The sequence below is a fragment of the Manis pentadactyla genome, chromosome 17 (assembly GCF_030020395.1).
Source record: "Manis pentadactyla isolate mManPen7 chromosome 17, mManPen7.hap1, whole genome shotgun sequence".
NCBI lineage: Eukaryota > Metazoa > Chordata > Mammalia > Pholidota > Manidae > Manis > Manis pentadactyla.
In genome coordinates, this window is record NC_080035.1 from 38,437,402 (window position 1) to 38,461,457 (window position 24,056).

The 24,056-nt window shown below is 39.4% G+C and overlaps 1 protein-coding gene across 3 annotated transcripts; it reads right to left on the reverse strand.

The window, feature by feature from the left end:
• On the reverse strand, nucleotides 1-22,799 carry EDNRB (endothelin receptor type B). 3 transcript variants are annotated; one of them, XM_036893710.2, is made up of 8 exons: nucleotides 22,570-22,799; nucleotides 21,226-21,758; nucleotides 7,053-7,165; nucleotides 6,715-6,919; nucleotides 5,243-5,392; nucleotides 4,686-4,819; nucleotides 4,060-4,168; nucleotides 1-2,599 (listed from the first exon to the last, which is right to left on the reverse strand). In XM_036893710.2, exons 2-8 carry the CDS (start codon nucleotides 21,706-21,708, stop codon nucleotides 2,465-2,467), a joined length of 1,329 nt encoding a protein of 442 aa, XP_036749605.1. In that variant the 5' UTR covers nucleotides 21,709-21,758; nucleotides 22,570-22,799; the 3' UTR covers nucleotides 1-2,464. The 3 variants fall into 3 exon arrangements, with proteins under 3 accessions (XP_036749605.1, XP_036749606.1, XP_036749604.1); XM_036893711.2 differs by lacking the exon at nucleotides 22,570-22,799 and adding an exon at nucleotides 22,038-22,164; XM_036893709.2 differs by lacking the exon at nucleotides 22,570-22,799 and having other exon boundaries at nucleotides 21,226-21,957.
• Between the last annotated feature and the right edge of the window lie 1,257 nt (nucleotides 22,800-24,056).

A 24,056-nucleotide genomic window follows, 5' to 3' on the forward strand; every position in this document is an offset into this window, starting at 1 on the left:
TTGTCTTTTTTTAAAACAATTTAAATTTTTATTGCTTTTTGTTTATATATATAAGAATCAGTAACTATAGTAGTTGCCACTTTAAGTGGCCCCAGAAAAACAAAATATATAATTATTTTACATGGTTATATTACAATTTTATAAAGTCAGCTACAGCATACCCATGTTTTGCTATGAACTGTATTCCTTTGGCCACATATAAGCTGTCAGTAGTAAAAGGTTTTAGTACATGCACCCATATTAGCAATTAATAAAAGGAGAAAATAGTAGGTTAAAATTGCTTATAAATCTTTTAAGTTTTAAAATCCATGTTAATACTATTTTTGTCCATCACTATTATATAGTCCTTCATAATAGGAAATACGTTTTAAAGTTATATAGCAGCACCTTTTACTGTATTGGTTTTAATTATGCTAAGAAATCATGTTTGTTTCTTGCGCACCTTTATCTGTATGTTAAAAGTTTGAATCAAACATTTTTAGAAAAGCTACCGAAAGCAATTTCATTATAAATAGTGCATGTGTATACTCTTTGCGTGCAGTTTCAAAATTTGTCAAAATGACTAAAGACCATGATTCTGACACAGAGGAGGAAAAGGTGTCAGGATGTAAATGAGGAGGAAGAAACGAAACTCAGCACATGGCAATAAAAGTGCACTAAAATTTAAATAGGTATAAAAATATATTAACAAACTGAAAATAGTAGTGACCTCAAGTTAATTTCAAACCCAAAATTTGGAATGTCTTCTGTGATGACAGGCGTCTGAAAAAGTGAGCAGGAAGAGATTAATAAACAAGACTGTGAGTGACTCATAAACAGAATCCATGTGGCACGTGAATTAATTTATCGTCCTGTCTTTTTGGCCACATTGTTGGGTTTTGGTTTTCTGTATCATCACATTAAGTGCTGGCAGAAACAACTTTGCTAGCTTATTTCCAACATGTAGCCCTGGGTTACTGAAAGAAAAAAAAAAGTAGAAACTCTGGTATATTTTAAGACTGAGTTAAAGCTCTTGGGCCCAATTTATTCCTGAAGTCACTCTGAGAACATTACGCTCTGTTTTGCTGGAACAGAATCAGGACTTTTTGCATTGATGTGACCGGGCAATGACGAACGTCAGGCTAAGAATGGGAATCTGTCCCCATGGGTTTCCTCCCACCCCACCTCATTTCCTGTCTCTCCTGCTTTCTCTTGTTCATACTTTCACACACATCTCATCCCAAGTTAACTGAAGGCCCTTTGCTGGGGCGGTGGACGAATCAGGCAAAAATGCAGAGTAAGAGGTTCTGACTATCTCAAAAAGCAGTTTTTGCCTGTAAATGACAGGAAAGCACCCCAAGAAGAACTCTTTTCTATTAGTTATTTATAAAAATAATTAAAAGAATTAGTAAAAAAGCTTTACAGGTGGCTGTTAAATTGACTAGTTTGTGTGATCTTGAAAGACAGTATTTTAACTATCATATTATACACATACCAGAGGCCATTTGAACTAATAATATGAGTAGAGAAGATGCTGCCTTCTCCTTTGCCATGTGAACACTGCTCCAGGCATCTCACATTCTGTCCGTTATTGGTTTACTGGCACTTCTCCTTCATAAAGTTATGAACTCCAGGGCCTGCCCTGTATTTAATCATCTGCATGTCACGTATCGTGGCTAAGTGTTTACAGATGACAAAACAAAACAAATAGTGTTTAAACTACAATTTTGAACGAAGAAGAATGTTTTAATAATCCTGAAAAAATTGTAGGTAGCGTTTTCTTTGCAAAGAACATGAATGGGAGATTTTAAAACTGTTTTTGGGATAGCATTCCAAAACGTTTCTCTTTCCCTTCATGACATTTGACCTTACCTGAGTGCAAAAAGGTTAATGATTTTCAAAACACCTCCATCTTTTTTTCAGATGCTACCTTCTGAGCACTTAAATATACTTCTAATGTCAAAAAACACTCCGACTACACTGCTTTCACATTTTGTATCCAATTAGAGTCCAACCAAGAGTATGACACTGAAGAGAAAAGTTATTTTAAAGGATTTTTAAAAATTTTAAATTGAATAATTTGAACTTCATTTATAAATTTCATTTTACAGTATGCATTTTTCCTTCATAGCAGATTTTCATTAATAAAAAATCAACCTCTTTCACAGGAACTCTGAACAAGCTCAATTTAAATGTAAATGGTGTATAAATATCCTGGAAGTTATTAAGAGCTACACTGAAGTGCTGACTGAAACATTTAAGTGCTATCACAACGAAGCTTCCTTGATTCCCACTGTTTTCCTTCTCATGCTGTAAACAGCTCATGAAATGTCATGTGTGACTATGAGTGTTAAGAAAATAATGACGTGCGTTTTTGCCGCTTGTGCAAACACAATTGTTTTGTTTTGTTTTGGCAGATGCCTCCATTGTTTTAATGACTGCTGTCCAAAATAAAGAAAATGAAATTAATTGAATATTCCTTCTTTCAAGAGGAGCTGTATTTATTACTGGAACGGAAGTTGTCATATCCATGATCGTTAGCTTTGAACTTTAAGCATGACTGCTTTTCCTCCAAGGACTGTTTTTCTTCAAATGACTGGCACCAGCAGCACAAGCATGACTGTACAAAACAAAGGAACTCGTTACACGTTTACATCAGGTACATGGTCTCAACTCCTTCCACGCGGTAGGGTTCGGACTCGCTTTGCATGATGGGGAATTCTTGGGCCCCTTTCTTCCCATGCTCTTTTATTTTTCCCCTTAAAAACATATGATTACATAAGTAGTACAAGAAAACTTTTTACAACCAAACAACCAAAGCAAAAATATATTAAAATTCCTTATCTTTTAATTAAAATTAAAGGAGAAAACCCCTCTTCATTCTTGATATTACTCTTGACTACTTGAGAAATACTCTTAATATTTGATAAATATAGAACTCAAGACTTTTTCCTACACAAACAGAAATAGCACCTCGCACAGGTACACATGTCTGGACATATGCCTGTTTGTGGGAAGTGCATCATTTGTTTTAATAAAATTGTACTACATATACTATTCCACAGGCTGCTTTTTCTCACTCAACAGTGTCATAAACATCTTTCCACATCAATGAATTTAATGTTACATTGCCATTTTTTCCAACCACATGCTCTTTTCATGTGCCTTCCAAATATTGTTACACAATCAAGGTATAAAGTGTACAAGTGTCTCAGTTTTATTCATCTCATTTTTTTTCTTGGATTTTTAAAAATCCCAAACCATCCATTCTGTTGTTCTCTGAGAATCTATATGGGTAAGAAAATAGGAGGTCCATTGCTTTATGTTCTGTAAAATGAGTTGATCTTGATAAAGGTTGTTTTCTACCTCTAAAATCTGAGTTTATGAGTGGACAAAGAATTTGACTGCCTTAGATTTTGCAAGGAAGCTAAATTCTTGCCTTTTCAGTAATGAACTTCCTGGGACATAGAGGTCATTCCCATGTAAGGAAAGGGAATATTTTATTTCATGTTAGATTGTTGATGGAGTGAGAGAAAGGATGGGTGGATGTCACAATGCAAGCAGCTGAATGAGGAATAATTACACATATCCCACGTCAAGTAGCACAACTCTATTATGCAAAAAGTGGAAAAGAGGAGGTAGAACCTGAATTAAATTTTGTCCTTTGACTTGCTACTCTCATGTCCACATGTAAAAGAGACTTAGTGATAATCCAAAGTGCACCGCCAAATCCAAAATCTACCAAAAACGGGAACTGCATTTATTTCATATTTAGCTCTTACTTTATTATGCAATATTTGTCAGATATCAATGCATGTAATTTTTATTCATTTTATGAGTAATTCTATGATTACAACTGAATGGTTGTGGCAGTAGGAAGTGTTTGACTTGGTTTTATGGGCATAAATCAACTAGAGTGATGTATGAGCAAAGTCATATTTTTAAATTGTCCATGATATAATGCAAAGGAAAACTATAAACAATTTACTAGATATCTCTGGATAGAAATATTAATAGTTTGGAAGGGGTTTATCTGATGCCAGATTTAAAAGAGCTTTTTAGTTTGGAATTCTCTCTTACCTTAAAGCAGTTTTTGAACCTTTTGCTCACCAGATACAGAGCTATTGGGTTAATGCAGGAATTCAGGGAAGCCATGTTGATGCCGATGTAGTCTAGTACTAACAAAAAGCTGCAAAAAATAATCCGAAACAAGTCTGTGAAAAATATGCTGCTCTGAGCATGTATTCTTGGAACACTTTTGTGAAGAAAAAAAAGGTACCCACATACAATGGTTTTGACTCTATCACTGGTCTTTGCAGATAATGATCTCTCTCTCTGTCTTTCTTCTCCCCCTTCCCCCTGCCCCCGGACCATGCTTAATTCTTTCCTTTAAAATAAAATCTCATTTGGATGTACTGAGTCTTGCTAAAAAGAAAAGAAAGGATTAACAGAGTGTGAAGGAGAAACTGATGTGATATTTTCAATGGTGCCACTTCCTCCTCACTAGGACTCTGGCTCTCCAGTCCCAGGGTTCTCTCAATCCCCTTGACTCCTTCTCTAAAGGAGACTGAAGGTAAAAGTGGGAATTGTAATTGCTCCTTAAGGATTAGAAAAATGGTACTCTTTCCCTGCCTATGAAAGGGACCCTTGAAAAAACTTCTGAATGGCATTTATTTATAAAACTATTTCTATTTTACCTTTCTTACCTCAAAAGCTCACATCTATTGGGATCATTCTGATCATAAAGAGTGAACTTCAAAATCCTGCTGAGGTGAAGGGGAAGCCAACACAGGGCAAAGACGAGGACCAGGCAAAATACTGTTTTGGCCACTTCCCGTCTCTGAAATAAAACCATAGTCAGTCAGACCCTGAATAGGTGGCTCATTGTAATCACAGGGTGCCCTCTTCCCGAACAGAACATTCAGTATTGTTTACAAAAACTCAGTGGCATTTGTAAAAATCCAGGACACCAGGCTGTAAATTGAATAGTAAATGTGGTTTAGAACTAAAATGACTAGAGATCCATCTTTTAAAAGCAATGGATCTTTCTAGATCTTGTTAGATTATACAGAATATCTCTAGATAGATAATATAAGAAATATTCTTTGTATATTCAAACATACAAGAGGCAAGAAAAAGGAATATGCTCTGGAGTATAGTAATTTTTAGGTTATTATAACAACTTTTTTATTCTATCAATTCAATACAATTATTTTAATCGTAATTGTAGTCATGAGTCAGCAAATAGTTTGATTTTTCTTACCTGCTTCAAGTGGTCATTTAAAGCAATTTGCATGCCACTCTTCTTTCTCAACATTTCACAGGTCATCAGCGTATAGAAAAATGCAGTGATGGCCAGTGGTAAGCAGAAATAGAAACTAAATAGCCACCAATCTTTAGCTGTCTTGTAAAACTACAGGGAAGAGAAAATTTTATGATTAATATTCTTCTTAAGAAAAATCCTATACACCAAATGTTAAATGTTTTAAAAAACCATATTCATTATCGTTTAAAGTAGATTCATTTTCTAAATATTATATAGAATCTTTCAGGCCACACTTAATGGACAAGTAATTAAATGCTTATAGTCAATGACACAGCATTTCAATTCTCTAAGGCAGCATAATTATACATAAAAATATAAGCAGCTGGTCAAAATTTAAAATATTTGGTAGTTCAAATAGTTTTGTCTTCACATAAGCAAGTTATCCTCAAGGTATTCTTTGTGGTGAAATACCACATCAGAATATGTAAAGACACCCTAGGGTTTAAGGGAAGTTTTCACTTTTTAAGAAGTTTGTATCATGGCAAAAACAGATTTGAATAGGTCTCTGTTAACCATTTAGCTCAATAAGATATAAATCTAACCTATCAGTTAAAAAAATTAAAGCTGCTTATGACATGCATTTTCTCTTATTCTTTTTCTGCATCTTTTTCAAATTCGTGCTCCAGATCTGTGTCAGAGCAGAATTTATGTAATCTTTGTAGTACTTTTCCCTTTTAATTAATAAGAAACAAGAAATCAGCAATCTCATTCTCAGTTTCACATTAATGTCCCTCTGCATTCTTTCGATTACTGTGATATATCCAGTTCATAAAGTTTTATCTAGTTTCTTCTATGTAAAATGGAAAGTAATCAGTGGTGACACTTGACCAACCCTCCTAGCATTAACTCCTCTTAACCCATTCTGCTGAGAAGACCTTTTACACTTAGGCTGTCTTCAATTAGGAGCACTGCCATTCTTTTCCTATTTCCTGATTAAGCATTCCTGGAAAAATGGCCAAGCTGAAAAGTTCTTTGCAATGCAAGCTTTCATTTTAGAGACGAAAGGCTTGCCATTCAGGATCCACCCACACCGCGGCAATTTCTTCCTGATCATTTCCAGAGCCATCCACTCTCTCTGATGAATGTTGTGTGGTCAAATGCAGAACAGGTAGTAGTTATCAGTCCTTGTAGGGATTTGAGTAGAAAAACTATAAATTCAGGTCAATTCTCTCATGTGAACTTGGTTTATCTCTGTCCCCGAGCATAGGGGGATTTTTGGAGAAGTAGCAACCAGCTTCTTGCAGCTTGAATCATTAGTCACCATTAACCCTGCAGTCCTGGGACCTACACTCTTAATTTATGCCAAGGTCATTCATAAATCAATAGCTTCCGAAGAAGGGGGGATCAGGGGAAAAAAAAGTTAAATATTTATAAGGCAAGAACAGGAAAGGGGAAAAAGTAAAATTCACCTGCATGAAGGCTGTTTTCTGAGTGGGACGAAGCAAGCAGATTCGCAGATAACTTCCTTTGTAGTCAACGGTAATCATATCAAAACCTACAGCTTCAGGGACAGCCAGAATCACGGAGACCACCCAAATTAAAACAATTTCTACTGCTGTCCATTTTGGAACCCCGATTCCTTTAATTCGACTCCAAGAAGCAACCGCACGATATCTGAAGAGCAAAACAGAATTATTTGTCAAGCTGGCAAAGCCTGGTTTTACTGAATTACATAGTTTATTTTCTAAGTAGCATAGCAATCATTAGTATAGTGTTCAGCATATACCTGGCTTAAATATATGCTTACCTGTCAATACTCAGAGCACAGAGACTCAGCACAGTGATTCCCACGGAGGCCTTCTGTATGAAAGGCACCAGCTTACACATCTCCACTCCAAAGGGCCAGTCCTCTGCGAGCAGCTGCATTGAGGAGACATGATGCTCTGTTAGAGAGATTTTACAAGGCACTCTCTGAACTGCACTACTTACAGGAGACTAATTAACATGCAGACTAAGATAACAAATTCCAGTTCTTATTCTTTCCCTCAAGGACTACTCCTTTGAAAAACACCAGTGTTCGATATATGGATCAGGAAAGTGGGCTGGGAATAAGGAAAATGCAGCCAGTTCATGAGAATTCGTTCTGCATATACAGTAGCTTAGGGTCAGTATCTCCACCGCAGGCCCAGCTGGGGCCAGTCGCTTAAGCAGCCCTTACAAAATGGAATCTGCAGTGCTGCAAACACCTCTTATACTGTCATGGAGACTCAAACACTCAGGTCACGGCCAAATCAAAATATAGGCTAATCAAAAATAGATGATAAATGTATCCTGGTCTGGGAGAAAAGACTACTCCTATGGAGAAGCATGTGTGCATCTGTATGCTTGTTCTTTACCATGGTCAACTTACTAGTCTGCACACTAACTCAGCCAGACTAGGCACAAGTCTCCTTGGACACGCCATGCACCCTCCTGCCTTAGTCCTCTCCTCTGGGGTTTTCCTGATCTAGGAGGCTCTTTCCCTACACATCTAATTGGCTGTCTCCTTTACCTCCTTCTGGTCTTGCTCAAATCTCATTTTTTCCACATGACCTACTCTGACCACATGATTAATACAGTAACTGGCCAGGCCTCTGCTCTTCCTTACTCTACTCCCATTTCCTTTTTATCTACAGTACTTACTAACTCCTGTAGCACATATTATACTATTTGCTTGTTTGTTTTGTTTAGTTTTTCTGTCTGGAAACCCCTGGAGTCAAAGACAGAATAGGACCTCTGCAACAGCCTAACACAGTTACTGACACATAGTGGATGCTTAGTAACTATACAAGCCCCTAAAATATATAGGTACTGGCTATACGATGAGTGGAAAGTCACAGTTCTTGCTATTATATATTTATTTCTCGTTATGTGACTTCGGACTATGCAACCATCTATTGTTAAGCTCAGTTATTTTCTGTCTTAGGACAACTGGGTGTGGCCCACACTGGCTAATGAATTATTTTAGGTAAACATCTGGATCAAATGTTCATGAGGTTTTGAAAATAAAGAAAAGTATTTCGAATCAGTGTTTTTTGTTAATGTTTTAAAAAATAACTTTCCAAAAGTGAAAACTATTTTGAAATACAATTGAGTCTTTCCATCCTTTCACTAGTGAAGGTTCTTTCTGCAGTTTGTCAAGCTGGGTGGTTGTTCTATAGCTACAATGGCACCAAAGCCTGAAATATGTGTCACAGTATGAATAGAACTTGGATCTCGAACATGGGACCAATTTTCATTCCTAAGTTAGACATGAAAAATTATACCAACTTGTAAGACCAATATTGGCAAATTTACCACAGATATGCTTAATCTAGGGTCCTGAAAGCCCATAGGGCCAGGCAGGTAACAGTAGAGTAGAGGAAGCCAGGTGTTAAAAAAAAGTTATTGTTGTCAGGAATATAATAGAGAACAGTGGGGTCTGGGGTAAATCCCAGCTGAAAGGAGCAGCTGCTAATAAACATGACATGACTTTTGCCAAGGGACCCCAAATGTTAAAATCTCTTGATTTTTAGTCCCTAAATTGCAATTTTTCTATGAAACCTTATAATTTATAGAAGTCATCAGTTAATTCATATTTAAAGAAAACTGTCAGATAACATGGTATTAATACAACTATATCTGTGGGTAAGACTAGTCTCTATCTTACAACTTCTGAATTAATTACTTGACTCACAACTCTTGTTATTCATTCATTCAGTAAACATTTATTGAGTATTCAAAATGTGCCAGACACCATTCTGAGTACAGGGTGCTGGTCAGTGAGCAAGGCAAACACTGCTCTGATGGAACTTACGATTTAGTGAGGGAGACACACAAAAAACACATAAATAATATGGTGTCACACAGGGAGTGTCATAACATTATGAGAGTATGGAGGGATTTGGGGTGCTTTCTTGATCAGCTTCTCAGCAAGGTCTCTCTGAATAGGTAATATTTGAGTAGCACCTAATTAAAATAAAAGAATAAGCCATGCAAATAGTATTCTAGGCCAAGCAAAGAGCAAATGCTAAGGCCCTGAGATCAAAATTAGCCTGGTGAGCTGAAGGGACAGGAAGAAGGCTGTCGAGGCTGTAGTGGAGTGAGTGGTCCAGGTCATGTGTCTAGGAGATGATGTTCTAGAGGGAAGAGTTTGAGTATTTCTTTGGGGGAAAATCCATTGCAAGGTTTTAAAGAAGGAGATGGCATGATCTCATTTACGTTTTTAAAAAGATCCCTGTGGCTGCTCATCAGCATAGAATATTGGAGTCAAGAAAGGAAGCTTTGATGAGAGACTGTGGTGGGCCGGACCATGTGGTGACCTGGGCTGAGGACAGTGGGTTATAGATTGAATATATTTTGAAGGTAGAGCCAGCAGGACTTGCTGATGAGGTGGATAAAAGATGTGAGAAGCCAGGAAACTGTCAGAGATTTGTCTTACGAATGTGCAGTGATTTTCTGAAATGAAGAAGACTCAGGATGTCTTAGCCAGCTACAGAGTCAAGATACTTAAAAAAAACTGCCAATTGCCCTTGATAACAAGGATAAAAAAGGTTCTAACCAGTTATAAGGACTCTACCAGACCCAGCTTGGTATAAATTACCCAGAATGTTCTGTCAAATCATTCTAATTATCCTTAGATATATCAGGGGAAAAAAAGAAAATAGAACTAAGCCTTAGATGGTACTTAGGATTGGCTGGACACTATTCTAAGCATTTTACACATATCATGTCATTGACTCCCCAAAGAAATCCTATGAGACAGAACTACTACTATGCCCTTTTTGTAGATTAAAATACAGTGAAGCACTCTTAGAAGTTTATTAACTTGCTATGTTGGTTTTAAATATGTCTGCAAATTGTTGGCTACTCTTCCCTTCAAAAGATGAAGCCTCATTTCTCTCGCTTTGAATGTGGATTGGATTTAATGATTTACTCTTAACAAGTAGATTGTGGCGAAAGTGATGATGTGTGATTTCTGAGACTGGTTCACAAGAAGCATATGGCTCCCTCCTTGCCCTCTGGTGGATAGCTCATGCTGGGGGAGGCCAGCTGCCGAGTCAGGAGGAGACCCAAGCACCTCTATGGAGAGGCTAGTACGGCAGGAACTGAGGTCCCCTGAAAACAACTAACACAAATTTGCCAGGTGTGTGCACGAGAGGATCCTCCAGCCGTAGGCAAACCTTTGGATAGCTGCAGCTCCTGCCAACATCTTCCCTGCAGCCTCATGAGCCACACTGAGCCAGAACCACCCAGAGAAGCAGCTACTGAATTTCCAACCCACAGACACAGTGTGAGATAATAAATGTTTACTGTTTTGAGCCACTAAGTTTGGGGTATCTACTATTTATCATTAGACAACGAATATACTTGCCTTTGCTTTACTTGGTTTATTACTCACTTAAGTAAATAATAGATCCCCACTGAGCCCACAGGATCTGATCCTAGAGTCTACAGTATTGTGAAGCAGCTGCTCTTAGGAAAAGAACATTTAGAATTAAATCAGTATTAGTAATTTTCATGCCTTTGTGTCAAACAATGATGAAATACCAGTCACCTGGCTATTTGATCCATATCATGTCCAAAAATTTGTATATTTTCAAGGATCTTATTATTTCAGACTACTTCCAAATATGTAAATATTCACACATCATATAGGTACAGTCATCAGATGAATCAGATGAATGAGTGCCCAGGCCAGTGAAGGAAATAAGTCAGTCTGGCCAATGAAAATGAGTTCTGCATTGAATCCAGGCTCTGTTCTGAGGTTACTATTGTTTTTGGCTTAGCCTAGAAATTGGATGATTGCTTTTCATACCACTGGGAGGCCTGCTGCCTAACCTCTGGCCTAGTTATCACACAGTACAGCGAAACACAAACTTAACATTGGAGCAATTTTCTTTAAGTTCAACACAGATAGTGGGCAACCTAATCATAACTGAGAGATTACAATTTTCTAATCTACCCTTCCAAAGAGAAAGGAACTGCAAAATAGGGAGCATTAACCTTTCAGTATTTCAGTATTATTGTCAACTTTCTGTATTTCAGGCTTTGATTCAGATGAGAATACTGCTGTACTCAGGGGCCACAAAAGATCGGGGTCGGGGTGCCTGCTGTCACTTGCATTGTTCTGTAGTGAGGATGACTTTGGCAACCTCTACCTCTTTCTGAGCATAAGTCTTCCCAGATACTGGGAAGCCTGGCACCCAGCGACACAAACCATGCTCACCGCAGATGCTCATCTCTGCCTTATGGTGTCCAGGGAGAAAGTCTTGGGAAATCTAGCCCTTAGAACTTATTTAAATGCAAACACATTGACTTCTTGTTTAATGGTAATAAACAAAGCCCTGGGGGGGGAGGGGGGATCAATCACTCTCAACTAAGATGACATCCTTGTGCATGTTAGAAAAGAGTATTCTTAACAGATTTTTGTGATTCCTAGATATTAATTATTTCATTATTTGTCGACAAAAATCATGGCATCCAATACCTGTAATGAGAAGTCCGACAATATTAGCTTTCTGCTTTGCAGAGGAAATGGATTCTCTATATTGCAAGACAAAGCAACTCTAACTTTAAACCCAGCAGTAACACGTGCTCGTTCCTTACAGTTAGTTTTCCCTTTGGATCTTACCTCTCAAATTAGATAAATTAAGGACAAGGTCTGAATACTGAAGACAAATCAAGCATATAATCAAACAAGTTCTGTCTGATCACAAAATGAATGCTAGAGTTTGATATTGTTTCAAGCTTCCTGCCACATGAATTAAATTTTAGTCCTATTTAAAACTAAGTTTGAATATATATTGTCTACCATCTACTTACTGAGTGTGAGCCTGTGAGACAACTGGTTTCCACATTGTGCTGGCTCACCTGAGAAGAGCTTTTGCTACTGTTAAGTCCTACAAGCAACGTGGTGTCCACTTGACAAGTCAGAGCCTGTGCTTGTGGGGACCACTCTCCCCTAAGGCTTATCCCGCTTGCCTCGCACACTTCTTTTGTGTCAATAAATACAAACAAATAAACAAGCTCTGGATTGAAAAAATATGTGACCATATGGATGGTAAGCTTTCAACTCAAGGATAGCCTCAATTTCATAAATTCTGTTGGAATAGCTATTTTGACAAAGAAGAAGGACAACGGAATCCACACAAATTACTTTTATATTATATTTAAAGCTCATTTTTATATTACATAGCTTTTTAAAAAATTTCTAAAAGGACAAATACTATGAATAAGAAATAAATATTCTTCTTTTAGGGGTGTTGTTAAATGAGTCCTACAAAATCTCCCTACCTGGGGGATTTACATTTTTCATTTCTCTTTCTAATTTAAAATTACATTCTTGAGAAATTAAGTGGAGAAAACCCTGTTAATACATACCACTGTCGATAGCCAAAGAAATCAAGCCCCCTTAAAGTTAGGAAATACCAAAAGGTACCCGTCTTGCCCTAAGAAATGTTCAGTCACCTCATTAACTATATGTAGCATTTTCTCCTTTTTAAAAAAAATTAAAAGTGTGTTTCTTTCAGAATATGCTACCCTTTGGATCCCTAGTGCAGTACCTGGAACACAGTGGTCATTCATTAAATGCTTATTGAGTAACAGTGAAATGAATGAGTGAATGGATGCAAGCATGAATTTGATTGTAAGGCAGAAATCTTGTGATAAAACTTCTGTCATAAGCTTTTCAGTTCACATATGCAAAACACATTCTTTAGAGCCCTGAGATGACTGTGCACAATTATTTATTTATTTTTGTGCTGTCTGATCCGTGTCCTGCCCCCTCCCAGGTGATTGGGTCTTCCTGACACAATGGAGCCAGGGCCTGGGGGATGGAGGCTGAGGGAGGGCTGGAGGTCTCTGTTTGGAGTTCTGCCTTTCAAACAGGCCAGAAAAGGTAAAAGCAAAAAAATTCCTCTCCCACCCTCTCTCTCCTACTCAAACCTGTCAAGGAAATGACTGGTATAAAACAGAACCTACTATTTCTCATTCTCTAATGGGATTCTGTGGGGAGCTGTAGTTGTAAATGCGGTGGAGATGGATACAGTAAGCATAGGGACGCTGGAAGCGATGATCATTTAAGAAGGTAGATGAGGCACATATTAACAGTGACAACCTGGGTTACCCTGCCAGATGGTTGGCTGTTCCGTCTTGTGATGAACTGTGACCATTTCTTTCAAATGACTGATATGACAGAAATGTTTTTACAGTCAAAGTAAAAAAAAAGGGAAATAATGCAGTGGCTGTGTTTCACAACACTGGGAAAGGGTGTATTCTTCTGTTTTTAATCTGTTTCCTGTGGCAGATAAGAGTTTTTCTGCATTTGAACTGGTGTTTTAATAAGATAGGCCTTTCTCATTCAAGGATTTCCATGTCAGATCTCCCTTTCTTTTTTTTTAATTTATACACACATAGATAATTTAAGGTAAGCTGCTGGTCAAGTGCACAGAAAATATTTTCTTGACATATATTGTGTCTGTGCCCTCAGGGACAAATATCAATTACAAGTTCTATCCTGCATCCATTAAAATGCACTGAATCACTTGAAGATTAGGACATGCAGGTTAGAAATGTGTGGGTCAGAAATAATGTCAGCTTATTCCCCAAGATCAGCATTTAAATAGACCACAAGGTGAGCAGTGCCCCCTGGAGTTGTGCAAGACAGAGGCTCTGTCTCTAGGAATCTGTGTACACACACAAAACAGAAGGCTTTCCACTGCTCTGGAAAGGTTCCTATGACTTGCTGAAATGGAACAGTGACTCCATGAAGATGAATTGAGGTTCTCTGAAACAAAAACCTCTAAAAGAGGCAGAGAGATAGAAAAGAAGATAAAAAAATTAATATGTCTTAGGAGAGATTGAAGTTCATCTTAAATATATTTCCCTACTAGTGTTACAATGAAATTTATTTCCATGTCTGTCATGGGCTAATAAATCAATGATATGCTCCTATTAGCTCAACTTAAAAATACATCCACAGTTTGTGCTTAAAAACTTTCACTGACATGTTACATATTTTGAAAAGATTCAACTAAGAGCATTAAGAAATGTTATTTAAAAAACTAGCCTGTTACTGGATTCACTTATCTTAGTTGGATCTTCTAAGAAGATCACCGTGACCCCTGAAGAAACTGAAGAATTATAACCTGATGGCCTCATGCATCAGAAAGAGGCTCTCAAACTTAATGAATTAAAAAAAACCTCATTACGTAATTTTATGTCTTACTTAAACCTAATGCTATCCAGAGAATATCTTATGGGATGCTTGTAAACTAATATGACAAAATATTCGATTACTCTGGAATCCAAAAGTCTCTTAAATAGTTTGAAAACATGGAGTGAGGGGAAAGAAGATAGGTACAATGTAAATATCCAGAGAATAGTTTTTTCCCTTCCTGGAAAGTATGATAGAGCTAAAGAGGAGAGATGTAGAGAGGGGACACGAGTCAGGAGGAATGAGTATGGCTGTGAGTTACAGGGACAGAGAACTGCTAGGAAAATGCTTCAGACAACTTTGCTAACACATTTCTGACTCAAAAATGACCCTTTTTATCTCTTTCTTACCACCATGTTTTAGCCATTTTCTTGTTCCTTCACATTTTCACCAGAGGGTGTACAGGGTAAGAGAAATAACAAATCTCTAAAATAAAAGCATTAGAAGGCAAAGAAGACTAAAATTAGAGAAGCTGTGGGCTAAGATATACCCATACACCAGACTCAGCTATCGCCACAACATAACCAATCTCTTCACTTTAAAAAGTCCTGAAAGAGAATGTTTCACATCATAAATTACATCTTGAATCTTATTTCAGCTCAGGCTTGATCTGTCAACACCCTTTAAAGCACTTAATCATTTATTAGTATTTGGCATGTTTTTTCTAAAAATAATCAACTATAGCATATTAGCCACACAGAAATAACCTTATATGGTTTTCTTTGTGAACTGAAGAGCACAGCTCCCTGGCCTTGAAACAGCAGGGTCTTGGCCATGAACTCCTCTTGTACAGCTATGGAAATATCCTCAGTCTTGAACGACTCATGTAAAGTGAGGAGAGAAAAAAATGTAAAGCTGTTAATAGATAAGCCTTACTGTACTGAAAGAAACATTGCCTTGACATTTTAAGAGGCCTGGATTTATGGAGCGACCAAGTGGCAGATCAAAGGCAAACACAAGGAGTACCACGGAGTTAAGCCAGGGAACCTCTCATGGCCCAAGGCCAAGAGTTGGCCAACCATTTTTTCACAGGAATCTATGTGTGAAGCCATGAATCGGAAATACGAGATCCTAAGTTTCTGAGTTATTTGAATTTGATATTGACCTGTTCGTCAGTTGTGACCAATATCTTCATACAGAAAAGAGAAAACTTTCCCCCTTCTTTTTCATCTGGACAGTTATAAAATTATGAGTAGAAAAAAAAACCCACCCTTATGTCTTAAGCATAACGCATAACATCTTTTGTCAACAAGCATTGGTCTGGTATTGACTGTTACAGGCACTGTGCTAGGTGTGTGTTGAGGTATTAGTTTCATTTGTTAATTGATTGTAGGCCATTCAAAACCAATAATGTTACTCTTTATTAATACTTTTTAAGAGCTGGCGCTGCATATGTGCTTAATTGGTGGTTCTTAAAAAATTTTTCTTTTGCTTTATGTAAATGAATCTCGAAGGTTTCTAGGTTCCATTGTGAGTTCAAAATGCTTTTACTACTAAAACATCTCTAAATATTACTAAACTATCAGTAAAATATCTCAGCTACATAACAGAAAATGGGAGCAGTATTATTATCTTGGCAGAAATTAGACTTTGCTACTCATTCAGACCTTTATTTCTTGTATTGCTCTATACACATAAACTCCTGGTTACTGATCAGAAAATTATAACTTGAAAAGTTGTTTAATGGTGTTCCATTAACTTTTATTCATAACTGTGAAACTAGTTAATTATATACCATTTGTTAAGTACTAGAAGTAGTCTCAGATTGGATGGTGAGAAAGTGATTTTGGTCAGAAAGATAGTTTTGACTGTGTCACAAGCAGAAAATCTCTGATTACCTGACAAGATGATTTCACACAAAACTCATCTATGGGTTCAGTGAAGCAATTGCACATTTTGACTTGCCAGCCTGTTTTCATGTTAGAAACACCCCACTGTAACTAGTGAAGTGTTCAAGATCAGCAGTTTTGTCTCTCACAGCCATGAAGGCAGCTTCTAATAGGAGCCTATGAAGTTTTAATAAGCAAAGCCATCTAAAAGTACTCCAACCAGTTGCCAGCCTACTTTTCAAAAAGCTCTCCACCACCCCTAGCCATCTGATTACACTGGGATCCTTATAGACTGATGTCCATGTCCATATCTGTCCAATCAGTTTACAAGCGGATTCTAATTCAAATGCAATTTGCTTACACATAAAGGAAGCTATATTTTAGAACTAACTGTATTACTTCCATTTTACCCACTGATAAATATAATAAATACAGCACAAAGAGGGTGAAATTGTTAAATAAAATCCAGAAAAAATATAAAAGTTTATTATTTGCTCCAGAATTTTTATCTTCTTGAGAAGTTAAAAGAAGTTAAATTTTAACTTCAACCTACAACCAAGACTTGTTAAATATCACTGCTAAGCCAAACCAAATCAACCAGCCGATCAATCAGTAACAATGGAAAAACACAAGCTTGCAGCATCCTCAGCATATCCAACTCTTTTGCTGCCTACATGGCTTTGACACTGTAGGTGTAGCCACATAAGCTCTCATATAACAAACTGGCCAAATCCCTATTCATTTTAGTCTGTACAGGAAGGACGTAAGTAGCTTGTGAATAAGGAGGGATTCATCCTCACATCAGATACTTAAACACGGACTTTTATGTCAGGTATACATAGAGACCCTATAAATATATGGTGACCCATATATATATTAGAGATAGACATCAATTCATGTACATTTATGGAGATGTTACATAAAATAGTGATTCAAGCTACTAGTAAACCATAATTTAGGGACATAATACAGCAATATCTATTACAATTACAAATGTACCTATCTTTTGGTTTAGTAATTGATGTTCTAGATATTTGCCCTCCAGATATACTCCCATATTTATGCAAAGCCATATGTACAAAGATGTTATTTGTCATCATGGTTATAATGGCAAAACCAGAAAAAAAAACCCAAACAAATTTTCATTATTAATCACACACACACACACTCACATTCTAATAACATTTTTATTTGCTTACTATGGGCCAGGCACTGTACCAAATGATATTCACCTATCTACTTACATATGTATGCAGTTTTATATTTAATATACATATGTATATACATATATACATACATACACATACACACTTTTAAATTCCTCTTTGGATGATTGCATTTTTTATTTTGCATCTGGGTGGTCTCAGATATTGTGGTGTGTGCTGCTGAAAAGGATAAGCAAGACTTTATTTTCAGTATGTTTACAAAAATATCTGAAGCATTCAACAGCCTCACTCAGCCTTGCTGAGTGGAAGTCCTACGACACCTCTCTGACCTTCAATACAAGATTTCATCCCTGACACAGGAGACCTGGTGAGAGGACTTACTCTACCTAGAAATTTCCAGAGACTTAGTTCGTTGAGTGAGTCAAGGCAAAGCAGACATAGGTCCTCAGGTTTGTTAGCCCCTCACCAAAAGATCTCCATGTGAAGTCCTGTCCCATCTATAGCGGTACCAAGGACTATGGCTTCCAGCAAGATCTATGACATTTTGTGGCTTGTCAACTTGAACTCTAGATTTACTGAATTTCAGTTTAATGTAATAGATTCACATTGATGTTTCTGGGCCCTGGGGTGTGTCAACAGATGCACTGGGGGGATTTTATGAATCTCCAGAAATTGTGAATGTGTGTATATATATGCATATTATATGTTATATTTTAATCATAGTGTATCTATCAATTATAAATAATATATTATGTATGATACATATAATTAGCTGTACTCTCAAAGAGAATTGTAACACTTTCACAAAAACAAAATGAGAAATCACTGATTTAGTAATTCAAGTCCAACTTTAGGAGGTCTAAGTTACTTAAAATTCACTTAAATTACTTCATTTGAAGTATAATACTTTACTACTCTGAAATTTTAAATGCATTTAAAAAAATTTATATGGTGTCACTATTATTTAGGGGAATAAATGGCTTTTAACTAGTACTGGATTAGGTTTCTTTGGGGTTTTGTGTAAATAAAGCCTTTAGAAAAATAGTCATATTCTCAATATCATACACTAAGGACCTGAAGGGGGTTTCAGGAGATAGAAATCTTCAGATAACTCAGAGTAACACTAAAATGTTTACCAATCATCCCCCCGTGTGGTAGTGTCCCTTAATTACATCAATGCACTGAAATGAGGTCCTAACAACACTCCAGGTTGGAGAGGGCAAGCTGTGCTTGAGCTCAGTCAGCGCAGGGGGATGGGGGTGTAGGGACTAGGTTCTAGGCCACATGGCCTGGGTTTAAGCCCTTATTTCATCACTTTTTAGTGGTGTGACATTAGGCAAGTTACTTCATCTCTCCAACATGTAGTGTCACCAAAAAACAGGAGTGATAACAATACCTCCTCCATAGGGTTTGTTTCAGTGATTTAATGAAATAAACCAAGAACCTAGTACATAGTGAATGATAGCCCTTATTATTATATTATATCTCAAATGACACATGTTTATGCAAACTATAAAAATTAACCAAAGGCTACCACGTAAGATTCAGTGATGGCCAACCTAGCATGGGACCGAATTCTTGGAGATGGATTTGTTTATGACCAATAGAGATGACTAGATGGCCAGATTTGTAATGACTCATTGTTTGTTTCAGAAGTAAAAACACAGCTTGAAAAGGCTGAATGGCTTCAGCAAAAGGATGGAAGTTCCTAGGGAAATCATAAAGAAATTTGAGATGAAAGTAAACCTGTGTGCCCCCTTGGGTTGGAGATTTTCTGGCTTATTAAATGTAATAATTGGACCAGACAGAGGAAGTAAGACAGTCCTGGAAGTGCGGATTTCATCAGGTCTGGAGGAACACACTGATGGGAAAGGGCCTTGACCCCACCTTCCCTACAGCACCTGAGCTGCTGGCTCACTCAGGAAGGGTTCTAACTGGGCTGGACATGTGGGGTTTCCTGGGACTTCCCTGAACAGACCTTTCAACAAAATTCTGTGCGAGCCTAGCAAAAGTAGATTGAAATCTTCCGTTTCAGAAGAGTTTTATTTCACTTATTTAAAAATTTCTCACAACGCCTTGTACTCTGAAGTTTTTCAAGTCAGTTTTGATGATTGGATTGAAATTCCTCTGGCAAACTGAAGTGCTAAGACTTGGTCTGTGGGACTTCTTAAGAAGTAGGTGGATCACTGTTGGCTGACTTGAAGCTGTGCCTGCATTTAAGGGACCCATTTCAGTCTGTGCTTCTCCCTGGAAACACTCAGAATTCGTAAGAACCAACTGCCTCAGAATTTTAGGATTTCTTCTATTTACCTCCGTATCTGGGAGTGTCTCCTTCTAGGGCCTGGATCCTAATCCAAATCCTATCTCTAAACCTCAGAAATGTCCAGAATTCCCTTAAACACAGCTATTTGGATCAGGATTTAAAAGCATGCCTTATGGTGACTTGCCACAGAGATCAAAACATCCTCTACCATATTTTCCCAACCCTATATGTTGGTCCCTCCCCCCTCCCCATACTGATTCCAGGACTACATTAAGCAAATCCCCAAAGCACATTCCCATTCCTTTACACTTTGGTTTTGTTTTTATGTACAACTTTCTATCGATGATCATAGTGGGAAGGAGAGTTTTACATATTTGCCTAGTCATGTAGAATTTTCTGGTTCTTTGACTTGGGCTGTTTTTCTTAACACCACAAAATCCCAATAGGTGGGCACTAACAGCCTTACTGTAGAGTTGAAGAAATTGTGGCCGAGAGATGTTGGCATGTGTCTGGAGTTTCAAAGCACCCAGGAGTCAAATAGTGTGGGGTTCACGTCCTGCCCTTCATCTCCATGCCTATTTCCTCAATGCTTATGGTAATCACACAGTAGTGGTAACTACTAAAACCCTTAGAAACTTTACATGGACTGTTTTTGTGTTGTCCATGAAGTAATTGATGGGGTGCAGCTTGGATAGATTTGGGCCTGATTCCCATGTCCATCTCTTACTCATTGTGAGACCTGAAACATTCTATTAATCATCTGTAACATGGAGTAATATCTATCTGTGGGTTGAAAGTTGTAAAGGAAAGTAACACATTTATTCCAATGTTCTTTACTGAATGACAGTACAGTCACTCACAACAGGTGAACTGTATTGCTCCCGTATAGGTCTCTCTCTTCTAGGCCATTTGCTTCCTCAAAACCTACCCCAGCCCTGTTACTTTCAGGGTCCTCCAAGAAAATTAGCAGGTATATGAATCACTTAGCTATCCTAAGATGCAGATTCTGATTTAGAAAGTCTGGGGTGGACTTGCAGTTTTAACAGGCTCCCAGGTGGTATCAATGCTGCTAGCCCACGGACCACACTTCTGAGTAGAGAGAACGTACCCAGTGAGCTGAACTTAGACATTAGATCTTTCAGGACCAGGGTTCTCAAATTTCAGAGTTCATCATCATTACCCGGATGGCTTATTAAAATACAAACTAGTGTGTCCACCCCAGAGTTTCTGAATCAGTAAGTCAGAGGTGGGGCCATAAAATGTCATTTCTAACAAGTTCCTGGGTGATGAAGATGTTACTGGTCTGGGGACTACACTTGCTCTAAGCTAGCAGCTGGCTACTAAAGACCAGAGGAAATTGATTCCTTTTTATTACTGACTTTGGGGAGGTGGTGGAACTTCTTGAGAAAGCTCCCTCCAGAGGCTCTCTCATCTCCCCCTTCCTAACCTGGCCCCCTCCCATCGCGCTATTAGCAGGCGCCCTTTACCTTGTACACACTGATGGGGATGTCAATGATGATGTGCAGCAGGTCTCCCAGGGCCAGGCTGGCTATCAAGATATTAGGGCCATTTCGCATGCACTTGTTCTTGTAAATGATTCTCAGCAGTGTGGAGTTTCCGATGATGCCCAGCACGAATACTAGGCAGGACACTACCGTGTTGATGTACTTGAAAGTTTCCTTGATCTCGATGGGTCTTTTGCACGGGGGAGGGAGGGTGCGCGGCGGGGCTCCCGCTGTCCTCCCTGCTTTAGGCATCTGCGGAGGTGCAGACGACCGCGGCACGCTGGCGTTGGACCCTCTTAACCAGAAGGTCTTAGTCGGGGGCGTCATTATCTCTCCGGTCCCCAGAAGTGGCAGAGTGGTCCCCGCTGGCGGGAATCCCCTCTCTTCTCCCTGGACCGCCGCCACGCCGCAGGCAAGGATCAGAGCCACCAGGGCGCTTCCGCACAGGCTTGGCAGCGGCGGCATGCTGCTACCTGCTCCAGCGGGCGTCGGGTGGTCGCTCTGCCGCTTTCAGTCTGGAGAGCAAGGAAAGAAAGACAGGACACTCGGGTCCGCTACCCTAGCCACACCCCTGCAAACCGCTAGCGCAGAGCGCAGCCGCGCGGCTGCTATCCGCGCGCAAAAGTAGCTCAAGCTTGCGCGCCAGTGGGAAACTCTGATACCCTACTGCTCCGGTCGCCTGTCGTTCTGGAATCAACTTTCCCCGTGTTTTTTCTCCCCTACGTTCCCCCAGGGGTAAATGGCTTGCAGTGGGGCGGGGCATTCTGGAAGGGCTGTGCCAGGGAGGGAGGGACCTGCATCTCAGGCAAAGCTCCAAACTTTTAGGTGCGCCGGGTGGAGGCTTGACGCTCTGGCTTGCCGACTTGTGGGGACGGGAAAATCAAGGTATCCAGAGGCCAAGGGCCAGGGCCAATCTCTGCATTTTGCCCTCCAGGGAACCCGGATACGCCTTGTCTGGACGCCAAGACTCCTCCTGGCGGATGAAAGCTGCTCCTCCCTGGCTGCCTGCGCTTGGGTTGCCCCGCGCCAGCAGGAGTGCGCGGGCTGACTCAGGAAAAAAAAGAAGTCTAGCGTAAGATCGAGAGACCTCTCAGATCTGTTCGACCTAGGAGAGTGCCAGCACTAACTCGGAAGCTTCTGTGCCACTCTCAGTGGCTTCAGAACCCCCTGCGCTCTCCTCCACTCCAGCCTTATTTTAACTCTCTGTACCTATACGTTTTATTAAAAAAAAAAAAAAAACTATTCCCCAAACTTGTAATCCAAGCGGAAACCCCAGGATAGGGTTTAATCATTTATTTTAATTCAACACAAAGCCAGAATGTTTACCTCGCGAATCGGAAGCAGCGGGCTCAAAGCAGGGCGGGGACCTCCTTCCCGGGCCGCGCGGGCCCGCAGCTGCGTCCAGCCCGCTACGGGGCAAGGCACGCCTCCCTTCCCTGCAGGCCGGTCTGGCTCTGACGAAACGCCGAGGGAATGCCAGACAGTGCAGCCTCGGCAGCGTGCTCGGTCCGTAGACAAGTGCTTTTATTCATTCGCCCCTTCCCCATCAATCACCGCTCGACTCCTCCCGCGCCTTCCGACCGCCGCCACCTTTCCCCTCGGGCGATGCCTGGACAGCATCAGCAGCCGGTGCCCGCTGGAAAGGGCGCTCCTCGGCCAGGGACGCGTCCGGGGGCTGTTCAGTCCTAACAGTCCTCAAACCAAGGGCAAGGCTTCACGCACCCCACCACGCGCTGCGGCGGCAGACTCGAAAACGATTCTGTATGAAACCTGTTAACCTGGACTTTGATTGCCGACTATGATTTTTCTTTCTGTTAACTAGCCCGCCAAGGTATATAAGACCTGGTTGTTTTGGCGCTCTTTGCCACACTCCCCCACCCGACCCCCCGACCCCTTAAATTTCAAGTCCTCATGGCCCCCATCACGGAAGAGCGAGATCCTTTCTTCTCAAGCCCTGTCACTTTCCTAGGAGAGGACTAAAATTCCTCCCTTATTTTCTCTAGCAGCTGCTGTCTCTCTTCCTGCTGTGTCCTGAAGTGTTATTGTCAGGCCATCTCAGGGAGTTTTATACTGGAGGGAGCTGATACCTAGAGAGGATATGAAAATAATCAGAAAGCTGCCATTCAAATTCAGGTTACTTACTTATCAGTCCGAGCAAGAAAAATAAATTCTTCCTATTCATTCTTAAACTTATTTTTTATGGGGTTAAAGGGAAATAATAGTGACTGGCAGTTTTGCCTAAAGACTGTATAAAACAGAAGTCAGAAATTCAGGCTGTACAATGCACATTAGATAATAACTTTGCTGCCCTCCATGCGACTCAATATCCCTGTCGGGTCTGCTAATTTCAGACTCAAAGAGAAACCATTTCATGTAGTAATTTACCTAGAGACTAGGTGTCTCATTCTTCTCTAGTTAATGGCTTGGCATAAATGGGACAAGAATCTTGAATTTTGGCTTCTATGAAATGCTTTCTGGCAAAGGGAAAGTAGAAAATCAAATTCTGTTTAAAACAGTGAACTTTAAGAGTGAAATATAGTCTTAAGAACATGATTAAGGAGTAAGGTTAAAGCAATGAGAAATATGGTCTAGGGTCCTGAATTCCAGTTCCAAACTGGCTGTTTTGAGCATACTACTTATCCTCCTGTCCAGGTAAAAACAAGGTCAACATTCAATTGCATCATAGCTGAGCTAGGTAAAAATATACAGTGTTATGTGAATAAGGAATTATATGGGTGCATTTGCAGTATGCATATTTTGCTCAGGTTTGAACCAGCCTTTCCTCTTCCCATCAAACCTAGAGCCCCTATAGA